At 40.2% G+C, this 22,554-nt stretch overlaps 1 protein-coding gene across 2 annotated transcripts in view; it reads right to left on the reverse strand.

Moving 5' to 3' along the window:
• The window catches only part of macrod2 (mono-ADP ribosylhydrolase 2), a 1,240,168-nt gene that overhangs the window by 420,642 nt on the left and 796,972 nt on the right, over positions 1-22,554 (reverse strand). For both annotated transcript variants that reach the window (XM_063056135.1, XM_063056134.1), the window contains one exon: positions 16,848-16,969. In XM_063056135.1, coding sequence (XP_062912205.1) covers positions 16,848-16,969 — 122 coding nt within the window. The remainder of the gene's footprint in view (positions 1-16,847; positions 16,970-22,554) is intronic.

The following is a 22,554-nucleotide window of genomic DNA, read 5'->3' on the forward strand; positions in this document are numbered from 1 at the left end:
AGATCTTGCCTACTAAGTAAAGGATATAAAAACCACAGAAAACTGAATATGCTGTAAAACATGCCTGTCTGCCTATCTTCTGATAAGGTCTATGGGTAGCAGCAGTTACAGCTCAACTGGCAAAGTCTATTGGACCATATGTCCCTTCATGCCTAAGCAAGCAAAGCCGGTGCTTTTCTGGGATGCAAATAAATATTTAAAAGAGCAGAAAAAACCTCTGTTAAATTAATGCAGCTTCCTTTACTTCTCTATTTAATGACGAGAACAATCTGAGAGATTTAAGCTAATTGAATTTTGGAAAGTGAAAAAAAGGCTAAGGTTAAAAATCAATTTATCAAAGGCCAACCTTTTGCAGATTCAGGCTTGGTTATTTGTTTTCTGAACAATCCAAAGTGGTGACAGTACCAGTTGAACGATCTCCACCCAAAACATCAACTGCTCCTTTCCCTCTATTTGGACCCATTGAGTTCCTCCAAAAGTTTATTTTTTGGTGACAGTAATACAGTACATAATTTTCCAAATGTTTACAGTGCAGAATGCAGTAAAAATTCATACATTAATTTCATCTTCCAATAAATAAAATTGCCCTGCAAGATTAAGTCCAGACATTCTTCAGTCAAGTTTCAAACATAGCTTTCCTATTCATAATACTCTACTCATTTCAAAAACCAACACTTAACCAGGTCCATATATTCCAACATGGTGGGGTAACACGTCGCGTCCTTTTCAAGGCGATTAGCCCACCTTTGGTCCCCACCTGGCACTCAGCTCTCACCTGTGGCTCCCCGTAGCTGTTTGCATGCGACAGCGGCCACACCCTGGCAACGGCTTCGACAAGCCAGCTAAACTAGGTGAGGGTAGCCGACGGGTCTCAAACCCTCGGTGAGATAGGGAGTTGTCTATCCCAGCACGTGAAGACAGACTCCGGCGGATTGAGCGGACGAGACCAATGGAAGGTCCAACGGTCAAGAAGGCCGTCTCTGCAAGCGTCGTGGAACGTGTAGAGCAGGACAAGACACAGAAGACGTCCTGGTCATCCACTGCGCCTAGTCCCATCTCCAGCCGTCTAGACTCTGTCTTGCCACTGGATCCAGATGAGAATTGGGAAGAGAGAGTGAGGCAGACGCTGCGCAACTCTCCCTCACTTAAATCGAAGTCACGCGCTAGTCTCGACACCATCAATAATAGTGTCGAGGTCCTCATCGACGTACGTTGGACGAACAACAACAACATATTCCATCATACATTTCTAGATTCACACTTGTACATACTGTGTGAAAACCTTCACAAAGGCAATTCACAGTAACAACTATCAAACATAATTTAGACATCCCACCTCTCCCGGAAGTTCTGGGAGTCTCCCACATATTGATAGCAGCTCCCTGATGCACGCAAATTATATACAATATCCTGGAAATCGATTTTTTTTGAGAGCGAGCGAGAGAGAGAGCACGAGAGAGTGCCAGAGACAGAGTGAGTGAGAGCGAGTGAGCGAGAGTGCGAGAGAGAGCGTGCCATGGCAGAGTGTTCCAAAAAAAGAAAATATAAAACGTACTTCACCCAGATTACACTAAAATGTACCCCTTCCTAATAGGGGTAAAAAATAATGACAGTGTTGCTCGCTGCACTGTTTGCAACAGTGACTTTTCTATTGCCCATGGTGGGTTAAGACTGTAAAAGACATTTGAGCTGAGTTTAACAGGTGTTATTCGTTCATCAGCATAGCTAACGTTATTTAAACTAGCTGGCTAGCTGTTAAGGAGCTACTCTATTGCAGACATCGCACCTCTCCTGGAAGTTCCGGGAGTCTCCCGCAAATTGATGGTGCTACCTCCCTGAAATGAGTTTCTGCAGGGTGGGATGTCTGATAATTGGATTCTGTGTTACAGCAGGATGAGTGATGAAAAGCTTGGTCAAAGGGGCAGCTTTTAAAGGAAGGAGAGAGGGAAAATGTAAGGCATGAAATCAAGAGCTATGGGCTCATGGAGTCGAAAATATGTCCTTTGATGGTACAGCAATTAAATTTCGCGATGCTGCAGATGCCAGGAATAGAAGGACACAGGCAACTTGTGAGGTGGGGTTGGCAGGGATGGAGTGCTGTGTATGGAAAAGGTTACAGCAATAGGACCTCACAAACTGGAAAAAAAAACTATAATATTTTTAATATACAGTGTTTAGTTTTGTGAATAGTTCCAAGGCAATATTTCAGTTCATTGCTCCATATGGACAAGATACTTAACAGGTATAACTAAACATTTTGTAGTATTAACAGCTGTGATGCTTCCTTCTCATTTTGGTCTTCACAGATTTCTTTCCTCATTAATATTTACCAGGATGTAAATTTTAAAGTGTGCAAGGGAGGAGAACGCCATGAAAATTCCCCTAACTTACACATAAAATTTATTTTTAATTTCTTATTCCATTCATTTTATGGCATTCTAGTTAAAGTGTGCCACATATTCACAGATCAAAATGCTACCACTGTGTTTCTCATTCAAAGTCCCAGCACAAATTTAAAGGAACAAAAGCTACAATTGTAACTTTGAAGCTCTGTGCTCTGGGCTTGACCACAGATGTCCTACAATATCAATAGAGTGCCCAGTGACACACCTGTGTCAGCTCGTAAGTTCAAGTCAGAATGGGACTCAAAAGCTTAGACTGAATATTCTACTTACACAGACAGCTAAGTCAGTTTAAATTGTGGGCAATAACAGCTTGCTTTAAAAGAACTCTACAAACCACAGCAAACAGAACTCATTATTGAAACTACAACTGATCTCCCAATAATAACAGGGTGCTTAGCCCACCAAAATATAGCAATTGGGGAAAAACTGGAATTTTTTTGTGCATAAAATGAACCTGATCATTGCAGACATGACAGACAAGGCAATTACCAAAGCATTCAGTCTGGTTTATCCATATGCAGCCTATATTCAACGAGGTAGTCAAATAGGAATAGCTTAAGACAGATTGGTTTGATTCTCTCTCACCTTCAAGTTCAACAAAATGGATAGTGGATACTTATGCAACCAACAATTGCTCACACTAAGCAGATATTTATTCAAAGAACAGAAGATATAAAAGAAATTATAATACAGGAAGTGAAAAGGTTAAAACACAGTAGTCAACCAAAACAGACAGCCTCAATTCTGCTTTATTTAAAATTTACTTACACCATTCTACAGCCTTGCAATGAAAAGCACAGTAGGATATCACGATGCAGCTAGCCGAAAACTTATTGAAGAGGCAGTTTTAAAGGAACAGCTGAAAGGATGCGAGAGAGGTTTAGAAGGGAAGCTCAGGACCTTGGGACTGAGTAGTTGAAGGCAAGACCAGCAGCACAGACACTTAAATTGGGCTCATTAACTTCCAGTGATTATTTCAGTAGATATTTTAGAAAAGAACTTGAACAAAGGAGCAGACAAATAGAACATAAAAAATAGGAACAGGAATGAGTTACTTGATCCCTCAATTCTTCTCCCCCATTTAATGAGATCATGTCTGATCAGATTGTAATAATGGCAACACACACAAAATGCTGGAGGAACATGGCAGGCCAGGCTGCATCTATGGAAAAGAGTTAACAGTTGATGTTTCAGGCCAAGACCCCTCATTAAGACAAGAAAAAAAAGAAGAGAAGTTCGATCAAGAAGGTGGGGGGAGGGGAGGAAGAAGTATAAGGAGGTAGGTGGAGACCATACTGGGAGCATCGGATATAGTAGATGACCCCAGGAGACTCACGGGTGAAGTGTTGCCTCACCTGGAAGGACTATTTAGGGCTCTGAATGGTAGTGAGGGAGGAGGTGTAGGGGGAGGTATAGCACTTGTTCCACTTGCAAGGATAAATACCATGAGGGAGATCAGTGGGGAGGGATGAATGAAGAAGGGAGTCTGTAGGGAGTGATCCCTGTGGAAAGCAGAAAGTGGGGGCAAAGGAAAGATGTGCTTGGTGGTGGGATCCCGTTGGAGATGACGGAAGTTACAGAGAATTATGTGCGGAAAAGAGGAATCCTATCCCTGGCGGGGTGGAGGGAGGGTGGTGCGAGACAGACATGCATAAAAATGGAAGAGTTGTGGGTAAGGGCAACATTGATGGTGATGGAAGGAAAACCCTTTTCATTGAAGAAAGAGGACATCGCACTTGTTCTGGAATGAAAAGCCTAATCCTGAGAGCAGATGTGGTCAAGATGGAGGAACTGAGAGAAGGGGAGAGCATTATTATGCCCCATTCTTGTCTATCTGCAATAATCATTCACACCATTGCTTATCTACAAGATATCTGCTTGTGCCTGAAAGAAAATCAAAGATCCTGCTTCCATCATTCTTATAGGAAGAAAGTTCCAAAGACTCATGATCTGCTGAGGGAAAACATTTTGCCTCATCTTCTTTAAATTCCCTAATTAGTAACAGTGACACCCAGTTCTCAGTCCTCTCATAGAGGAAGCATCTTTTCCACATTAACTTTGTCAGGCCATTAACACATTGACATGCTTCCTTAAGTAAGGAGGCCATTTCTGTACATTGATCTTCAAATGCAGCCTCGCCTATTTTTTCTTTAGCATTCAATTTTTAGCTTTACGAATTACTTTAGCTGCAAATTAACCTTTTTGTGAATAGTGCCACTGAACCTCCTGTACATCTCAGAGCTATGCAATGTTTCACCATTGAAAGTAAAATCCTTCTTTTCTTACTTTTCCTCCAAAAAGAATCAAATAGGAAGATACAATTTGTAAAGATCTATAGGGTTCCAAGGATTAGACTAGAATGCCTTATCTGAACATACATGCCGAATGAAGGATATGCTGGTTGATATTATCTTGGAAAGATTCAGAAGTGGACTATTTCATCTCTAATCTACTCCCACAACCTACGTGTGTTGAATGTAATACTCATTGTCAAGCTGCTGAATTTCATGCTGGCATGGCTTCTGAGCGGAGACCCGATAACATCATCTGGCTCCTGAATGAGTCCAGGCCTTATAGGAAGGAGGATGCTGCAGAAAATACTAAACAATTCAATTCTGACATTGAGGAAGCAAAACAAATATTGTGCCATTTGTGGGCCATTGTGTGAGTGAGGAATTGAGGTTTTGGCCCATAGAGGCTTTGCTAAGGAAAGGCAAAGGCCGTAGGTGGATATTCTTTGGTTATTTATTCATTCTTTCTTATTGCACATTTAGAGCAGTGGGGAAGCCAGGAAGGACAGTGGAATGCTCTTCTTGTGGGTTACGGGAAGGCAGTGAGACCTCCAGTATCCCTGATGACTACACCTGCAAGAAGAGGGGTGGCTGGGTAGCGTATTGGTTAGCACAACGCTCTACAGTTAGGAGACCTGGGTTCAATTCCTGCTGCTCTCTATAAGGAGTTTCTGTGCTCTCCCCATGACCATGTGAGCTTCCTCCAAGTGCTCCGGTTTCCTCCCACAATCCAAAGATGTACCAGTTAGTAGGTTGACTGATTATTGTGAATTGTCCCGTGATTAGGCTAGCTGATTGCTGGGCTGTGTGGCTTGAAGGGCCGGAAGGGCCTACTCCAATGTGTCTCAATAAAACAATAGGTGCATCCAGCTGCAGCCTCTAACAGACCGTGTTAAGGAGTTGGAGCAGGAACTGGATGAACTCTGGATTATTCAAAAGGCTGAGGGGTTTATAGACAAGACATACAGGGAGGTAGTTACACCCGAGGTACAGGACACAGGTAACTGGGTGACCAGTGCAGAGTACCCCTGTGGCTGTTCCCATCAACAACTTTGGATACTTTTGGGAAGGGTGACGTAGCAGAGGAGAGCCACAGCAGTCAGGTCTCTGGCATTGAGTCCAGCTCTGTGGCTCAGAAGGAAAGGGGGAGCAGAGGTGCTGTGGATGAGAATAAGATTCCCCAGTGGCATCTTGCTTCACGGGCGCCAGGGTCAGGGACGTTTTTGATCACGTCCAAAGCATTCTTAAGTGGGAGGGTGAGCAGCCACTGTGGTCCACATCGGTACTGATGACATAGGCAGGAGGGGTGCTGAGGTCCTGCAAAGTGAGTTGAGGGAGTTAGGCGCTAAGTTAAAGAACAGGACCCCCAGGGTTGTGATCTTAGGATTGATACCCATGCCACATGCTAGTGAGACCAGAAATTGAAAGATCATAGTTTAACATGCGGCTAGGGCAATGGTGCAAGAGGCATGGTTTCAGATTTCACCTTCCAGAGAAGGTGGAACCTGTACAGAAGGACACTTTGCACCTGAACTGGAGGGGTTCCAGTATCCTAGCGGGAATGTTTGGCTACTGCTGCATGTTTAAACCAGAGTTGCAGGGGGACGGGAATCAGAACGCCATATCAGATAGTGGAGTGGTTGTAGTGAAAGATGTTGTTCAGACTACATATATAATCAGGAATCACAAGGTTGAGCAAGGTATGATTAATATTCTAAGCTACGTATAATTCAATGCAAGGAATATTGTAGGAATTCAAAGATGACCTTAGGGCCTGGATCAGTTGTAGCCATTAGCGAATTTGGTTGCAGGAGGGACAGGACTGACAGCTCAATATTCAAGGGTTCCATTGTTTTACACCTGATAGAGTGGGAGGGACGGCATTACAAGTCAGTGAAAATGGCACAGCAGTGCTCAGTCAGGACAAACTGGAGAGTTCATCTAAATGAGTCTTTATGGGTAGAACTAAGGAATAAGAAAGGTATGACCAAATTAATGGGATTACATTATAAACCACCCAATATCTACAGGATTTACAGGAACAAATTTGTAGAGGGATTGCAGAATATTGCATGAAATAAAAGGTTATAATAGTTGGAAATTTTAACTTTCCACATATTGACTGGGACTCCCATACTGTAAGAGGACTAGATGGGAGAGAGTTCGTCAAATGCGTTCAGGAAAGTTTCTTTAATCGATACATAGAAATTTCAACTAGACAGAGCGTGACACTACATTTCCTAGTACGGATTGAGACAGGCAGGTGACAGAAGTTTGCGTAGTGGAACACTTTGCAACCAGTGATCGTAATGCCATTAATTTTAAGGTAGAAGGAGAGGAGGATAAACTTCAAACTTTCTGCATTTTCACTGAAAGAGCTGAACTGCACGTGCATGTAACAAGAGCTATATAACTCATTTCCTTCTACCTTAGGCCACAAACTTATCAATCATCCCTGCTGTGGACCACCTGGAGGTCCAGGATGCCAACTTCTACAAAGAAGGTATCTGTATGCTCCACGACTGCTGGACCAGGTGTGTACATGTAGGAGGGGACTATGTTGAAAAATAAATGTGCTAAGTTTTCAAAAATTGACTTCTTCTACCTTAGGCCACAAACTTATCAATCATCCCTCGTATATTAATAGTCTGGTTGATAGTGCAGTAAACTGAATCAGCAAATTTGCAGATGACACCAAAATTGGTGGAGTAGTGGACAGCGAGGAAGACTATCAAAGCTTGCAGCAAGATCTGGAGCAGCTAGAAATATAGGCCGAGAAAAGGCAGATGGAATTTAATGCAGATATGTGAAGAGTTGCACTTTGGAGGACTAACCAAGGTATGTCTTACACAGTTTGCAGTAGGATACCAAGGAGTGTGGTAGAACAGAGCGATCTGGGAATACAGATGCCATAATTCCTTAAAAATGGTATCACAGGTAGGTAGGATTGTAAAGAAAGCTTTTGTCACTTTGTCCTTCATAAGTCAATGTATTGAGTACAGAAGTTAGGATGTTATGTTGAAGGTATACAAGACATTAGTGAGGCCTAATTTGGAGTATTGTATTTACATTAGTTTTGATCACCTACCCACAGGAAAAATGTAAATAAGACTGAAAGAGTGCAGAGAAAATTTACAAGGATGTTGGTGAGACTTGATGACCTGAGTTAAAGGGAAAGGCTGAACAGGTTAGACTTCATTCCTTGGAAGATAGAAGACTGAGGGGAGATTTGAAAGAGAAATACAAAATTATGGGGAACGTAGATGGATAAATGCAAACAGGATTTTTACACTGAGGTGGATCAGAGTAAATCAAGAGATCATGGTTTAGGAGTGAAATATGGAATGCTTAAGGGAAGCATATGGGGGAGCTTCTTCACTCAGGGTGGTGAGAGTGTGGGACGAGCTGCCAGCATAAGATATAGATGTCTGTTCAGTTTCAATACTTAAGAGAAATTTGGATAGGTTCATGGATGGGAGGGGTATGGAGGACTATGGTCCAGGTGCGAGTCAATGGGAATAAGCAGATTAATGGTTCTGCAGAGCTGAGATAGCCCAAAAGATGGGTTTCTGTGCTGTAATGTTCTATGACTATGACACTAATTGCTAGGTTCACTTCAACCTAACTTATAAAAGTAAATTGTCATTTCTGGCAACACACATCAAAGTTGCTGGTGAACGCAGCAGGCCAGGCAGCATCTCTAGGAAGAGGTACAGTCGACGTTTCGGGCCGAGACCCTTCGTCAGGACTAACTGAAGGAAGAGCTAGTAAGAGATTTGAAAGTGGGAGGGAGAGGGGGAGATCCAAAATGATAGGAGAAGACAGGAGGGGGAGGGATGGAGCCAAGAGCTAGACAGGTGATTGGCAAAAGGGATATGAGAGGATCATGGGACAGGAGGCCCAGGGAGAAGGAAAAGGGGGAGGGGGGGGAAAACCCAGAGGATGGGCAAGGGATATAGTCAGAAGGAAAGAGGGAGAAAAAGGAGAGAGAGAGAAAGAATGTGTGTATATAAATAAATAACGGATGGGGTACGAGGGGGAGGTGGGGTATTAGCGGAAGTTAGAGAAGTCAATATTCATGCCATCAGGTTGGAGGCTACCCAGACGGAATATAAGGTGTTGTTCCTCCAACCTGAGTGTGGCTTCATCTTTACAGTAGAGGAGGCCGTGGATAGACATATCAGAATGGGAATGGGATGTGGAATTAAAATGTGTGGTCACTGGGAGATCCTGCTTGCTCTGGCGGACAGAGCATAGGTGTTCAGCAAAACGATCTCCCAGTCTGCGTCAGGTCTCACCAATATATAGAAGGCCACATCGGGAGCACCAGACGCAGTATATCACCCCAGCCGACTCACAGGTGAAGTGTCGCCTCACCTGGAAGGACTGTCTGAGGCCCTAAATGGTGGTGAGGGAGGAAGTGTAAGGGCATGTGTAGCACTTGTTCCGCTTACAAGGATAAGTGCCAGGAGGGAGATCAGTGGGGAGGGATGCGGGGGGAACGAATGGACGAGGGAGTCGCGTAGGAAGCGATCCCTGTGGAAAGCGGGGTGGGGGGGAAGGGAATGATGTTCTTTGTGGTGGGACCCCGTTGGAGGTGGCAGAAGTTACGGAGAATAATATGTTGTCACTTCTATTTTGTTTTATAAAAATATGAACGAGGTTGGAGTTATTGTTCCATTCCTTTCTTTATTTCTCAGTGCGATTCATACAAAAATCAGCCAAATCTGCATTCACAAAACTGTGGAGTTTTAATTGGAATTAGCCTGCAGTACAAGCTGACTTTCTACAAGGTCTTTATTAGATTATAAATTATGTAGTAGTAGAACCTGGCACTACCCACAAAACTAGCCCTAATCCTGAGTGTATTAATCACGGTGGCATTTTTTTTTAACTAATTGACCCTTTTGCAGTTCTTGGGAAGTTACTTCAGAATAAGCTGTTTCTTTGAGGATAAGAACAAAAAATGACTAATTTTAAAAGCTGTTGACTATATATCTCATTAATTTATAAAGAAAATGACTCTCATATCCTTAAAATAGCCAGCAAATTGCTCTACAGATTTTAAAATCATTTTTAGTGAATTAAGATTAAGTTGCTCACAGGCAGTGGGCTGATTAAAACTGCTTATGTTTGTAATAAAATCCTTTCAGCTACACTCATTAAACTACACCAAGAAATCATTCTTAAATATGTCAAAAAGCATACTTTAAATCAGATTTATAAAAGTACACACGTTTGTACATATTAAATGCTGCCTAACTAGTTGCCTCATGGTATAACTTGAGCTTTTCATGCAAATGAGTTTCAGGAGAAACAAATGAGAAGTTAGCAATTCTTACCACGAGTGCACCAGGATCGCATGCTGCATCCAGTGCAGAAACATTGTCCTCCCTGGTGGCTTCAACCAACCTTTACACAAACAAGCACTTCCTTCCACTCATAAATATCATAAGACACAGAATCGTTGGATGAAATTGGCTGGGAAAGATATGAATCTGAGTTCATGGGACGTCTGGCAAATTAAGTCCCAAAGGGGAAAAGGCCAGGAGGTAAATTCAGCTGGTCCAACATTTCCAACCTCAGATAAAGAGACAGTTAAATAATTCCCATCATTGACAAAAGAAAAGTATTTCAGCCTTTTTAGCTGCAGTGCATTATAAGCTGGTTTAATCAGGAAAGTGATAAATAAACTCCACAAATAAGATTTTCCCAAAAAGCAAATATGACCTTAGCGAGAAGTAACTGCACAACTAATTTAAATCTGGAGTTAAATTATTTACTAAACCATCAAAAAGACTGTTGATTGCGATTTTACCCTGAAGATTTTATCTCCATCTTGATGCAGGTCTGTGTTTTTATTCTCCAAAGTAGCCAATTAGCACAAGACCCATACAACCTTTAGACTTTGGGTCAAAATCACGAATCTCCTTTCATCAGGTTCAGAAGCCAAACCATGAAAGCTACTTTGTTCAAATTGTGATGAAATCACATGAATTCTGTAATTTTATATTTAACTTAGGCTAATTGAATCCATGCTAATTTTAGAAATGTGCCATGAAAGGTCATCATCTCAGATATCCCACCTCTCCCGGAAGTCAAGGAGTCTCTCGCATATTAATACTGGCTCCCTGATGCCCGCAAATTATACACAATATCACAGAAATCAATTTTTTTGAGAGCAAGCGAGAGAAAGCAAGAGAGAACGTGAGAGCGACCACGAGAGAGAGCGAGAGCAAGCAAGCGAGAGAGAAAGCAAGCAAGAGCGTGTGAGCGACCACGAGAGAGCGAGCGCGCGAACGAGAGCGCACCATGGCAGAGTGTTTCAAAAAAAATAAAACGTACATCACCCCAGACTACACTAAAGTGTACCCCTGCCTAATAGGGGTCAAAATAATAACAGTGCTACTCGCTGCACTGTTTGCAACACTGACTTTTCTATTGCCCATGGTGGGTTAAGACTGTAAAAGACATGTTGAGATGAGTTTAACAGGTGTCATTCGTTCATTAGCATAGCTAACGTTATTTAAACTAGCTGGCCAGCTGCTAAGGAGCTACTCTATTGCAGACATCCCAACTCTCCCGGAAGTCTCCCGCAAATTGATGGTGCTACCTCCCTGAAATGAATTTTTGCAGGGTGGGATGTCTGTCATCTCAATTTTTCCCACTCTTCTTCCAAGACAGAGCCCATGCAGCAATACCTGTGGGTGCGGTACAGAAGAGTAATCAAAAGTGCCATGCCAACTTAATCTTTTAAATTGCCTGCAAGACATTGGACCCACAGACCTGTTGTTTTAAAGATGCCTCACATGTGCAGATGCCAAAATCTGAAGGCCTATTTAATGATGATAATTAGCATTTGCATATGTTAATCTGGACTAATCTATATTCAAAAGACAGATTCTCAAGTGCCTTATCAACATTGCAAATACAACATAATTTAAACATATGTAACAGAGATACCAAGTAAATTATGCTATTAAATGCAAAACAAAAGTAACTTCTATGTGATTCCCCCCACATAATCAAACTTATTAATGTGAAGTCAACAAAAAAAAGTCATAGACCTAAAGATTTAACTGTTTTCCTATCCACACTTGTGGCCTTAGTTGCTGAGTTTTTTAAAGCATTTTCTGTTTTTATTTCAGATCTCCAGCATCTGCAAAGTTTATTTTGAGTTTCGCCAACAAAATTACACCAATATTATGCAAAATCATTTCTTACTAATGAAATTTTTGAAAGGAACAATATCCACAGGGCTGTTTAGTTATCCCTCTTTTATTCCAGCAGCTGTCATCTCATTGTTCTTTAGTACTAATGCTATCGTCCATTGTTGTAATGATTTTGTTTTTCTTCAGAAAAAACAGTCAAGGTGATGCACAGAAGCATTATTGGAAGTAAGTTGATATTAAGCTTCATAATATTTGGGAAGGGAATTAAAAACCTTATTAAGCTGGAAGGAGTTAAGGAGTAAGTTGGAAGGCAAGGACTTCTAGGCACAGAATTCCAAGGCAGCTGAAAGCAGAGTCACCAATGGCACTGTTAGAAAAAAAACGTATGACCAAAGAGGAAAACAGGAATTCTGTCAGCATTCAGAAACAATTCAAATGCAACACCTAGTAGAGATAACACTGATTCTGGCCTCACCTAATATCCATAGATGTGTATTAATGAAAGTTTTACTCTCTCCAAGTTATGGATGTACAGTAAAGAAAAAAAATGATATTCCTACTGCACTCACAGGTAATTCAGTTGTTATATAAGGGCCCAGGGTAAACATTGGGGATAGGGTGGCATTCCAGAAAATGGAATTTATAATCTAGACTTGCAAATTCAAATTCCACCATAGTAGTGGAGGAAACTAAATTCAGTTAATAATCTGAAGCAAACAAGGTTTTAGTACTGAATCATACAAACACAATTATTAATCTTCATTTAATTCACCAATGATCTTCGGTGGAGGGAGACAGCAATCATTAACTTGTCAAGCTTTAGTGCTGGAATATTGTGTACATTTCATTTGCTTATATCACTATACCAATCCCAGATGCACCAATGTGGTTGATAATTGAATGACCTTGCATGACATCCAGCTGAAGGGCAACTACCCCAAACCTAACAAATGTTGGCCTTCCCAAAAATGTCCTGATTCAAATGGAAAGGGATAAATAAACAGAGAAAAAAATGATTATTGCATAAATTCAATTTGTTTCTTATTCTAGAATGCATACACAATTAAACATCTTATTTGGTTAAAAAGTGATAATTAGCTTTCACTTGAATGTTAATTTGAGCTGAATAACATATTACTAGAACCTTTAATTGTGCTAATTGGGTTCAGACTGCACTTATTATTAACAATTTGCATTCAACCCATACATTGCTTGGTAATAAAAGGCAATAGCTGATGTCAAGTAGCTTCAAATGACTTTAAGGAACACCAATATATTGCCTCACATCAGTCCTGTCAACCATGCTGGCAATGATCTCTTTCAAGTGCTACCAGGCCCTACTATTAGACTGTAACATAAACACTATTACCAAAAATTCCAAAAGCTATGAATGTCACCCACAGCGTTTCCCTTAGGACAGAAATATGTTTGTAGTCCCAAACAGCAACGTGCATTTATTTGTACAACACCTTTAACATAGTAAAACATTCCCTGGATGCATTACAAACACAGTCTGACAATGCATGGGTGACAAAGCTTGGCCAAAGAGGTAGGGATATATTTAAAAGAGGGACTGATAGGTTTTAGGAAGGAATTCTAGAAATTATAGGCTTGAGATCCAGATGAATTGATATTTATGGTGGAAAGAATAAAAATCAGGTTGGATAAGGAATCAGAATTGGAGGTGAAAACAAATCTGAAGGCTGTAGGATTAGAAGATCAGTCAGAGGCAAGGGATTTGAAAACATTAGTACGCGTGAACAGTGAAGTCCAAATTGAAAGCCAAATTAAAATCCAGAAAGCCAAACGGGCTGAGTTGACATACAATACATACAACTGTACTTAAAATGAATCAGAAAGTCAGGAACACTTTGATCCTATCTGGAACAAGGCTTTGATGAAGGAATGCTGAGAATTTTCTCTTTCCCTTCAAGTGTTACCGTGCAGCATGGCAGCACTTCATTGACTGGAGGATAAATAAGTTTCAGCATCTGTCTATACATATCCTCATCTTTTGTTAAATGTACTGGGAGTATGGAGAGCAAATTCATCAATGGAATAACTAAAATATTAATTTAAATTAGACTCAAGGGCTGCTGTTGCTACTCATTGTAAAACAACACAGGGTATTGTTTTAAGCCATAAGAACACTTCTTGTGATGCATTCTTTCCTGTCATGAACTTGGCTGAAGATGGAGGTAAGCTCTGCTTTCGTTAGCCTGACAGGAAGGGACTCTTGAGGTGAACACCAGTTCTGACAAATCATTATAAACCATAGCACTAGACACTTGCTGTGTTAATGCAATCATTGTCATTTGTCAAAGTCACTTTTACTCTCCCCTTCCACCTCAACTAAAAGCCCTGCTGCAGCTGGAATCATACCGCTTTTGTTTACAAATTGTTCTAATGGAGAGGCCTACTTAAATTCTACTCAGCCATGGTTTCACTCTGCTGTAACCTAAACCCTCTTTATCAAGCAACAGAGATAAAAAGGAATAAGAGGCTGAGGAATTTAAGAGTGAGTTCGTCACCAGGAGCCAGAGTTCAGTTTATGGGTTCATCATACATCAACTGATAGAGTGTGTCTAGGTTGTTTAAACATGAGAGAGATTGCTTAGTATTAAGTTTCCAGATGGCCTGACATGGAAATACATTGCATTTATCAAAGGCCTCTTCAGTTTCTGAAATGTAGCCACTTAAACTGTCTGGGCTACCACCAATGTAAATATTATGTGAAATAAATCTGGGTCCCCTTACCAGCAGGGGAAGGAGGTGGGGTGGAGGGAAATGGCAGCAATGTGTTGAATTATTTTTACTGACAGAAGTCAGTCTCAATTCCCACAGCAACTATTTTGATAGACGCTGTAAAAGCTGACATAGCATTTTATAAACTCAAATGACAATGTGAACCTTGGGAATCCATGGAATGTTTTTTATCTTATTTTACACCAATTGCTTCAAGTAAAAAAATCTTAGCAAGTGTCACTGTACAGCCAGCTGGGAATCTCGTAGGCAAATTCACAAAGATCTGTAGTTGATTCAAATTGCCAACAAAGAGATAAGAATTTCCCCCTTCCCCCCCCCCACACACACACAAAATGAGAGTGGGGTGGAGAATTGTTGTATGAACTTTCAGCATTTTGAAACAAATCTGTTTTAATCAGCTTTAGAACCATGTGATTTCAATCCCTTTACACCCAGGCATTGATCAATTAATTTCCCCTAGCTGAAGTTGATAACCAAAATGTTTTCATGTTGTGGGTGTAATCAGAATAAGAGTAAACATGGCACTGTTGTGAGTAACTTACATCCAAGTCAAATTTAAAAGTATAGATGGATGGTTACTGGATGTATAATCCACAGGCCTGGATTAGTGAACCTGACACAAGATCAAATCCAATTTAAATTTCGATAATTAAATAACATGGAATTAAACGTTAGTGCCAGTATTACTAATTACTGGCTGTGGTAATGTCTTTTAGAGAGTACACTTGTTCTCCTTACCCACTCTATTCTATTTATTACTGCAGATAAACAAAATATGCCTGTCTATTAACAGCCTGCTGAAACAACTCACCATACTGATGTCAATGGTTCAACATCACCTTTACAAGGACAAATAGGATGGTTAAGAAATTGGAGCTCACACCAGCCCTGGTGTTAATTAATTAAAATTAAACATTGCAGTGCTTGTTCCTTCAATTTAAGTCATTCTACCACTTACCATCTTACAATGCAATTCAATTTCAGTATTTCAAACCCATGATTAGATACAACAGTCCTAACTTTCATAGAGTGGCATGAAGAACATTGATTTGTGCATTAAACTGAAAGGATAGTCTGAATATACTGAAAAGAAACAGACCACTTAGCCCTGCAAGACTACATTGATGTCCATACACAAATTGCCTCCCATTCCACCAGCCTCAATTCAGCCTTTTAATTTTCCTTTCCCACCTTGTGTGCCTAAGCTATTTGCCTGAACCACTTCACGTGGTATCATATTCAACATCCTAGAACTTTCAGAGAAAATAATTACTTCCTTATTTGGTAGACAAATTTATTAGTATTTGCCTTATTTTTTATGAATGCTGATTTTGGACTCTTCCTCAAATGAAAACATCTTACTTGTGTCTAACTGTCCACTCTGGCTGTAATGAATAACTATAGTGAGTCAGAGAGCTACATCACCATGCAATGTAATGGGTTACTTTTTCACTGCTGCATTTTGTGCAAGTTTGGAAGTCCTGTTTTAGGAAGGACCTTAGAGGAAGCCTGTAGCAATTTATCAAACCAGAGCGAGTAATGAAGTGACAAAGCTAAATGGATAAACTTCTTTATATTCACTGGAGTTGTGAAAGCTAAGTTTATGAAACAATTGATTTTCATCTATTCATCCAGAACCAAATGTCCCAATCTATGTAGCCAGAGAGAGAGACAACGACCCCAGTTATCATCTTGTATTGAAATGAGTAAAACTACTACACAGCTATGCTGAGTTCTGGTTAATTGAACAGAGCTGATGTGCATGGTGACTGAACACCTCCTGTATTAAATTAATTGTCCCAGGTATATTGTTGGAACTTTGGGGTGATATTAGCTCTATACAGTGACAAGTTAATCTATACAGTAAAACTGAAAAAACAATGGACTTGGTATATTTGATTGTGTTTCCTTCCATGATGCTGCTTGACCTTTGTTATGCTTATAGCATGTTCTGCTTTTGATCATATTTCCTGTATCTTCAGTTTTTTGCTCTGAATGTTTGAAAATGTAGACAGCCAGACAGATAATTGTCAAATCGTTAGCATCACCGCTAGTGTGTGTCATAAACAAGCACTCTGCAGGTTTCCAGACCCAATTTTCTAATAAACCATGAATCTTCGTATACATTTGATATTGTAATTTTTTTCAGAAGAATGAAGAGACAATTCCCTTTCCATGTTATCTTAATAAGCTGAGGCAAAGGTAACACTTACGATAGACCTCAGGCCTTGAGTCTCCAACAGCTTCAGAGAAGTCTCATAGCAGTTCCTCAACTGGCGTTTAAGACGTTCATCACAGTTTCCTCTTGCTATAGGTCCCACAGTATGAATGACATCTAAAAGCAAAAAGGAACAAAATATCTTTCAGTCAAAAAGTGATTGAGCAGAGGAGGCCATTGAACCCACAATGACTGTTGAGCCAGCCATTATACAGTGCTACTTGCATTAAAATATTGTGAATAAACAGTAAAAACATAAATTTTGTGTCCAATGTAGTACCGGTCATTTAATTATAACATCTTCATATAAAATTGCAGTTACGAGCTGAAAAATATGTTAGTGCTCAATTTCCCAACTAACTCTAAAATAATAGCAAAATTTTAAAGAATATACCAAAATTTACATGAAAAATATTAATTACTGGGGGTTGATTTCAGGATGGCAATCCAAAACTTTGAAAATTTGCTTTAAAAAATCTTCCAGTTTATAAAATGGTTCTATTCAAGTCAATAATGAATTCAGTCTGGAGGTGAAATCAATTAGATTTGCCTTTTATTCATTTTAACTTCACATTCAAGTCTATAATCTTGCTATTTCATGGACAGCATAATAAGGCAGTTACTTGTTCATCGAGCCTAATTTCACCACCATGAATTACAAAAAAGGAGCTATCTCACAACACTTTATTCAATCATCAGCAAAGACAGGATGACACTCTCCAAGGATCAAGCTACAATTGTAATTGGGCAGACAAAGCACTCCTACAGCAAGGATGAAACCACTGACATTTGGAAAGAATAGGTGAATGCTAAAGAAATCGACATACAGAGCAGCATCTATAATCCCATTTTACATTATATAATTCAATTACTTGGGTTTCGCAATCAGTTTGTTCTTGTTACAGGAGGGAGCAGAGATGGGAAGCAGAGGCAGTGGGCCAAAATTACAATGAGGCTAATGGGACATTACTGCAACCTGTGGGGAAAAAATGCAAAGGTCTTTCAGTTATGGTCTGGAGACAAGGTTAACTTATTAAAACAGTCCAAACTCTGAGGTGTGACCTACCAGAATTTCAGAGATTAGACATGGTAGAGAGAAGACCTTCTCAGTTGTGGATGGCTTCAGAATAAGAGACATAAATAAGGGAACCAAAGAACAAGGCGCCCAAATAAAAAAAATGAGAAATCAAGAGAAAACATCTTTATCCACAAAGCAAATAAAATGTGTAACACCCTAATGTAGAGAATTGTTAAAATGAACAGCACAGATTCAGTGTAAAGGGAAGAGTAATGCATATGGGTAAGAGAGTAGAATATAGGAAACACTGATGTCATTGGATAAAGAAAGCTATAGTGTAAAGAGCAACAGATTCTCAGATTGTTTGGCTTTTTTCTGTGCCACAAATAACACATAGTGAACAACATCCTAATAAATAACATGCAAATCAGGCTGCAGTTACAAAACAAAAGTGAAATTTCATTCCAATTGAACGTCAAGAGGAAAATATATAATGAAACATTCTTCCTTCTTCCTAAGATTTCAGAGGTCTTGAGCCGTTTTGCTACTTTTGGAAAGTCAACGCATTTATAGAAACATAGAAACATAGAAAATAGGTGCAGGAGCAGGCCATTCGGCCCTTCGAGCCTGCACCGCCATTTATTATGATCATGGCTGATCATCCCAACTCAGAACCCCGCTCCAGCCTTCCCTCCATACCCCCTGACCCCTGTAGCCACAAGGGCCATATCTAACTCCCTCTTAAACATAGCCAATGAACTGGCCTCAACAGTTTCCTGTGGCAGAGAATTCCACAGAATCACCACTCTCTGTGTGAAGAAGTTTTTCCTAATCTCGGTCCTAAAAGGCTTCCCCTCTATCCTCAAACTGTGACCCCTCGTTCTGGACTTCCCCAACATCGGGAACAATCTTCCTGCATCTAGCCTGTCCAATCCCTTTAGGATCTTATACGTTTCAATCAGATCCCCCCTCAATCTTCTAAATTCCAACGAGTACAAGCCCAGTTCATCCAGTCTTTCTTCATATGAAAGTCCTGCCATCCCAGGAATCAATCTGGTGAACCTTCTTTGTACTCCCTCTATGACAAAGATGTCTTTCCTCAGATTAGGGGACCAAAACTGCACACAATACTCCAGGTGTGGTCTCACCAAGGCCTTGTACAACTGCAGTAGTACCTCCCTGCTCCTGTACTCGAATCCCTCGCTATAAATGCCAGCATACCATTTGCCTTTTTCACCGCCTGCTGTACCTGCATGCCCACTTTCAATGACTGGTGTATAATGACACCCAGGTCTCGTTGCACCTCCCCTTTTCCTAATCGGCCACCATTCAGATAATAATCTGTTTTCCTATTTTTGCCACCAAAGTGGATAACTTCACATTTATCCACATTAAATTGCATCTGCCATGAGTTTGCCCACTCACCCAACCTATCCAAGTCACCCTGCATCCTCTTAGCATCCTCCTCACTGCTAACACTGCCACCCAGCTTCGTGTCATCCGCAAACTTGGAGATGCTGCATTTAATTCCCTCAACCAAGTCATTAATATATATTGTAAACAACTGGGGTCCCAGCACTGAGCCTTGCGGTACCCCACTAGTCACCGCCTGCCATTCTGAAAAGGTCCCGTTTATTCCCACTCTTTGCTTCCTGTCTGCTAACCAATTCTCCACCCACACCAATACCTTACCCCCAATACCGTGTGCTTTAAGTTTGCACACTAATCTCCTGTGTGGGACCTTGTCAAAAGCCTTTTGAAAATCCAAATATACCACATCCATTGGTTCTCCCCTATCCACTCTACTATCCCCACCACCGACGTTAGGCTAACCGGTCTATAATAACTTATGTACATGAAAAACACAATGTACTGATCTTAGTGTATCTGAGAATCACTATGTTAGATTTCTGACTAAGCCTTTCAGCTCAAAAATAATATGCAACATATTTTGCTGGAAGTGCAAGATAATAATGAAGGCGTTGGAGACTGGAGAATTATAGAACCAATATTCCATTTTCCTAAAGAGCAAGATTTGAAGATTGGTAATGAATTGTAGAAATTTTCAAAATTGGAGGATGTTGAGAGCCAAGTTAGGAACAGAAAGAAACAAGAAGTTCTTTAGAGAAGAGAGATCAGGGAGCCCGGCTTACATTATAAAATTCAGCACATTTTTAATGATATTTTTGAATTCTCTAACAGACAGCATGACTGTACAGATAAAATGGTTTCCCATGTGTAGCAGAGATATCTGCTAATGCTGCTTGATCACTACAATGACACAAAAGGACATTTTTACATCTCTTTCTATAACAATTGGCAATTAATGCGTAAATCTGTCAATATTTTTAAAATATCAGGGAAGCTACGGCCAAGACACTGCAAAAATTAAAAAAGTTGCAAAAAAAATCAACCTGCAAATTCCTCAGGTTCACAAATCAATGAGTTTAGATTATGAGAACACTCAGTCCTCTTTTATTGTCATTTAGAAATGCATACATGCATTAAGAAATGATACAATGTTTCTCCAGAGTGATATCACAGAAAACAGGACAAACCAAAGACCAACACTGACAGAACCACATAATTATAACATATAGTTACAGCAGTGCAAAGCAATATCATAATTTGATGAAGAACAAACCATAGGCACGGTAAAAAAAAGTCTCAAAGTCCCCGAGTCGATCGACTCCCGAGTCTCTGATAGCAGGCGGCAAAAGGGAGAAACTCCCTGCCATAAACCTCCAGGCACCGTCAACTTGCCGATGCCTTGGAAGCAGCCGACCACAGCCAACACTGAGTCCATCCATCCGAAAACTTCGAGCCTCCGACCAGCCCCTCCGATACAGTCTCCCGAGCGCCTTCAACTTAGCCCCGGCCGCTGAAGCAAGCAAAGCCGAGGCCTTCTGCTCTGGAGATTACGGTTACAACACAGTAGCAGCAGCAGCAAAGCGGGCATTTCAGAAGTTTTCCAAATGTTCCTCCGCACTCTCACATCCGTCTCCATCAAATCAGAATTGTGCATGGCTCCCTACTTGACAGATTACAGATATCACTCACCAGAGAGGCTGCGCGCGCTGCTGTCGCGCCGCCATCTTCTCCTCCTCTGAGTTTCTTTTAATGTTTGAAACTGTTCGGTAAATTGCAACATAAATACAAGTGCGTTTGCTATTTTCTCACTTCAGCCAAAAAGCTTTATCACCCACATCATTATGAACCCAATACAAAATAAAATCACAAAAAAATTATTTATGATATGCAACTTTTATATTTGCCAGCTATGTCCTCAATATGAATATCAACAACACTGTTCACATATTCAAAGTATTAATGTATGGTATTTTGATGCATGTCAATTGTTGAAGAGATCACACCAAAAATGTTATTTTTTTTATCTCCACTGTGAAACTATTGAAAACCAGAACTAAAAAAAAACCTGGCTGATGTTCTCTGGAATAAATATCACAAAATTTTGCAGCGTTCTGGAAGGACAAGTGGTTGAGGTGATACTGAACAGTGAGAGTGTTCCTGCACTATTTAACAAAATTTGCTAAGAAACAATATTGATTCTTTGTCACGTCTTATTCATCACTTCACCATTCAATGAAGTCATGGCTGATCTGTAAATTTACCAATTAAAAGCCGTACCTTTTGATGGTGTCTCACAAACATTTTCATAACGTTATTGTTAATTAATCTGAATTCCTCTTTTTTTTGTATGGGAAAGTTAGGAGATCAAAACTCCAATTATCCTTTGCATACTTGTGTGGTCACAAGGCCTGAACTTTCAGATTACAAAGCAACACACACAAATGCTGAAGGATCTCAGAAGGTCAACCAACATCTATTGAAAAGAATAAACAGTTGGAATTTTGGGCCGAGCTCTATCATCAGGGTGATGAAGAGTCTCAGTCCAAAATGTCGACTGTTTATTCCTCTCCATAGATGCTGCTTGACCTGCTGAGTTCCTTCAGTATTTTGTGCGTACTGCTCTGGACTTCCAGCACCTGCAGAATCACGTGCTTCGAATTACAATTCTGCTTTGTCACCCTGGTTTCTTTAGAATGTTGGGTGTGTATAGTTTGCCACCACTTCCAACGAATCAGAAGAAATAAGTTTTATCTTCATTGCTGTGTTCATGCTTTGGATAATATCAGTGCCACTTAGTTACAGGGAATGAATAGGCCAGGTTCCATTTTAACTGAACCTGGGTTGTTGTGTTAAATTCTGTGAAAAGAATGTAAGTGGGTTGTTTTATCAAATATATTAATAAGTCACCATGTGACCCTAGTGTAAAATTATCTCTGAATGCTAAATTTTACCATCATGTATAAACATTAAGGCAAGAGCAGGAAAGAACTAGTTTACTCATGCATTTTACATGTACGGTCCTTCATAGATTAAATTAATCAGTGCACTTTATTTCTTTCATACTGTGAGCAGTAAATATAAAATTCAAAGACATCCATTAGTAAGGTTCAAATATCTATCATTACAGAAGATGAGTTCTGACTTTTATTTCAGTATAAATAAAAGAACACAGTGAAAACATTCATGGATGCTTGTTATAATGATGTTGAACATCATTAACGATAAAGGGATGTATATATTTTTAATGTTGGTTAGTACTTATTTAGTTACTTCAAAATCGTATTTGAAATTTATTGTCAAATGCAAAGTACAC

This window comes from Mobula hypostoma, chromosome 8, assembly GCF_963921235.1.
Source record: "Mobula hypostoma chromosome 8, sMobHyp1.1, whole genome shotgun sequence".
In the NCBI taxonomy this organism is placed as follows: domain Eukaryota; kingdom Metazoa; phylum Chordata; class Chondrichthyes; order Myliobatiformes; family Myliobatidae; genus Mobula; species Mobula hypostoma.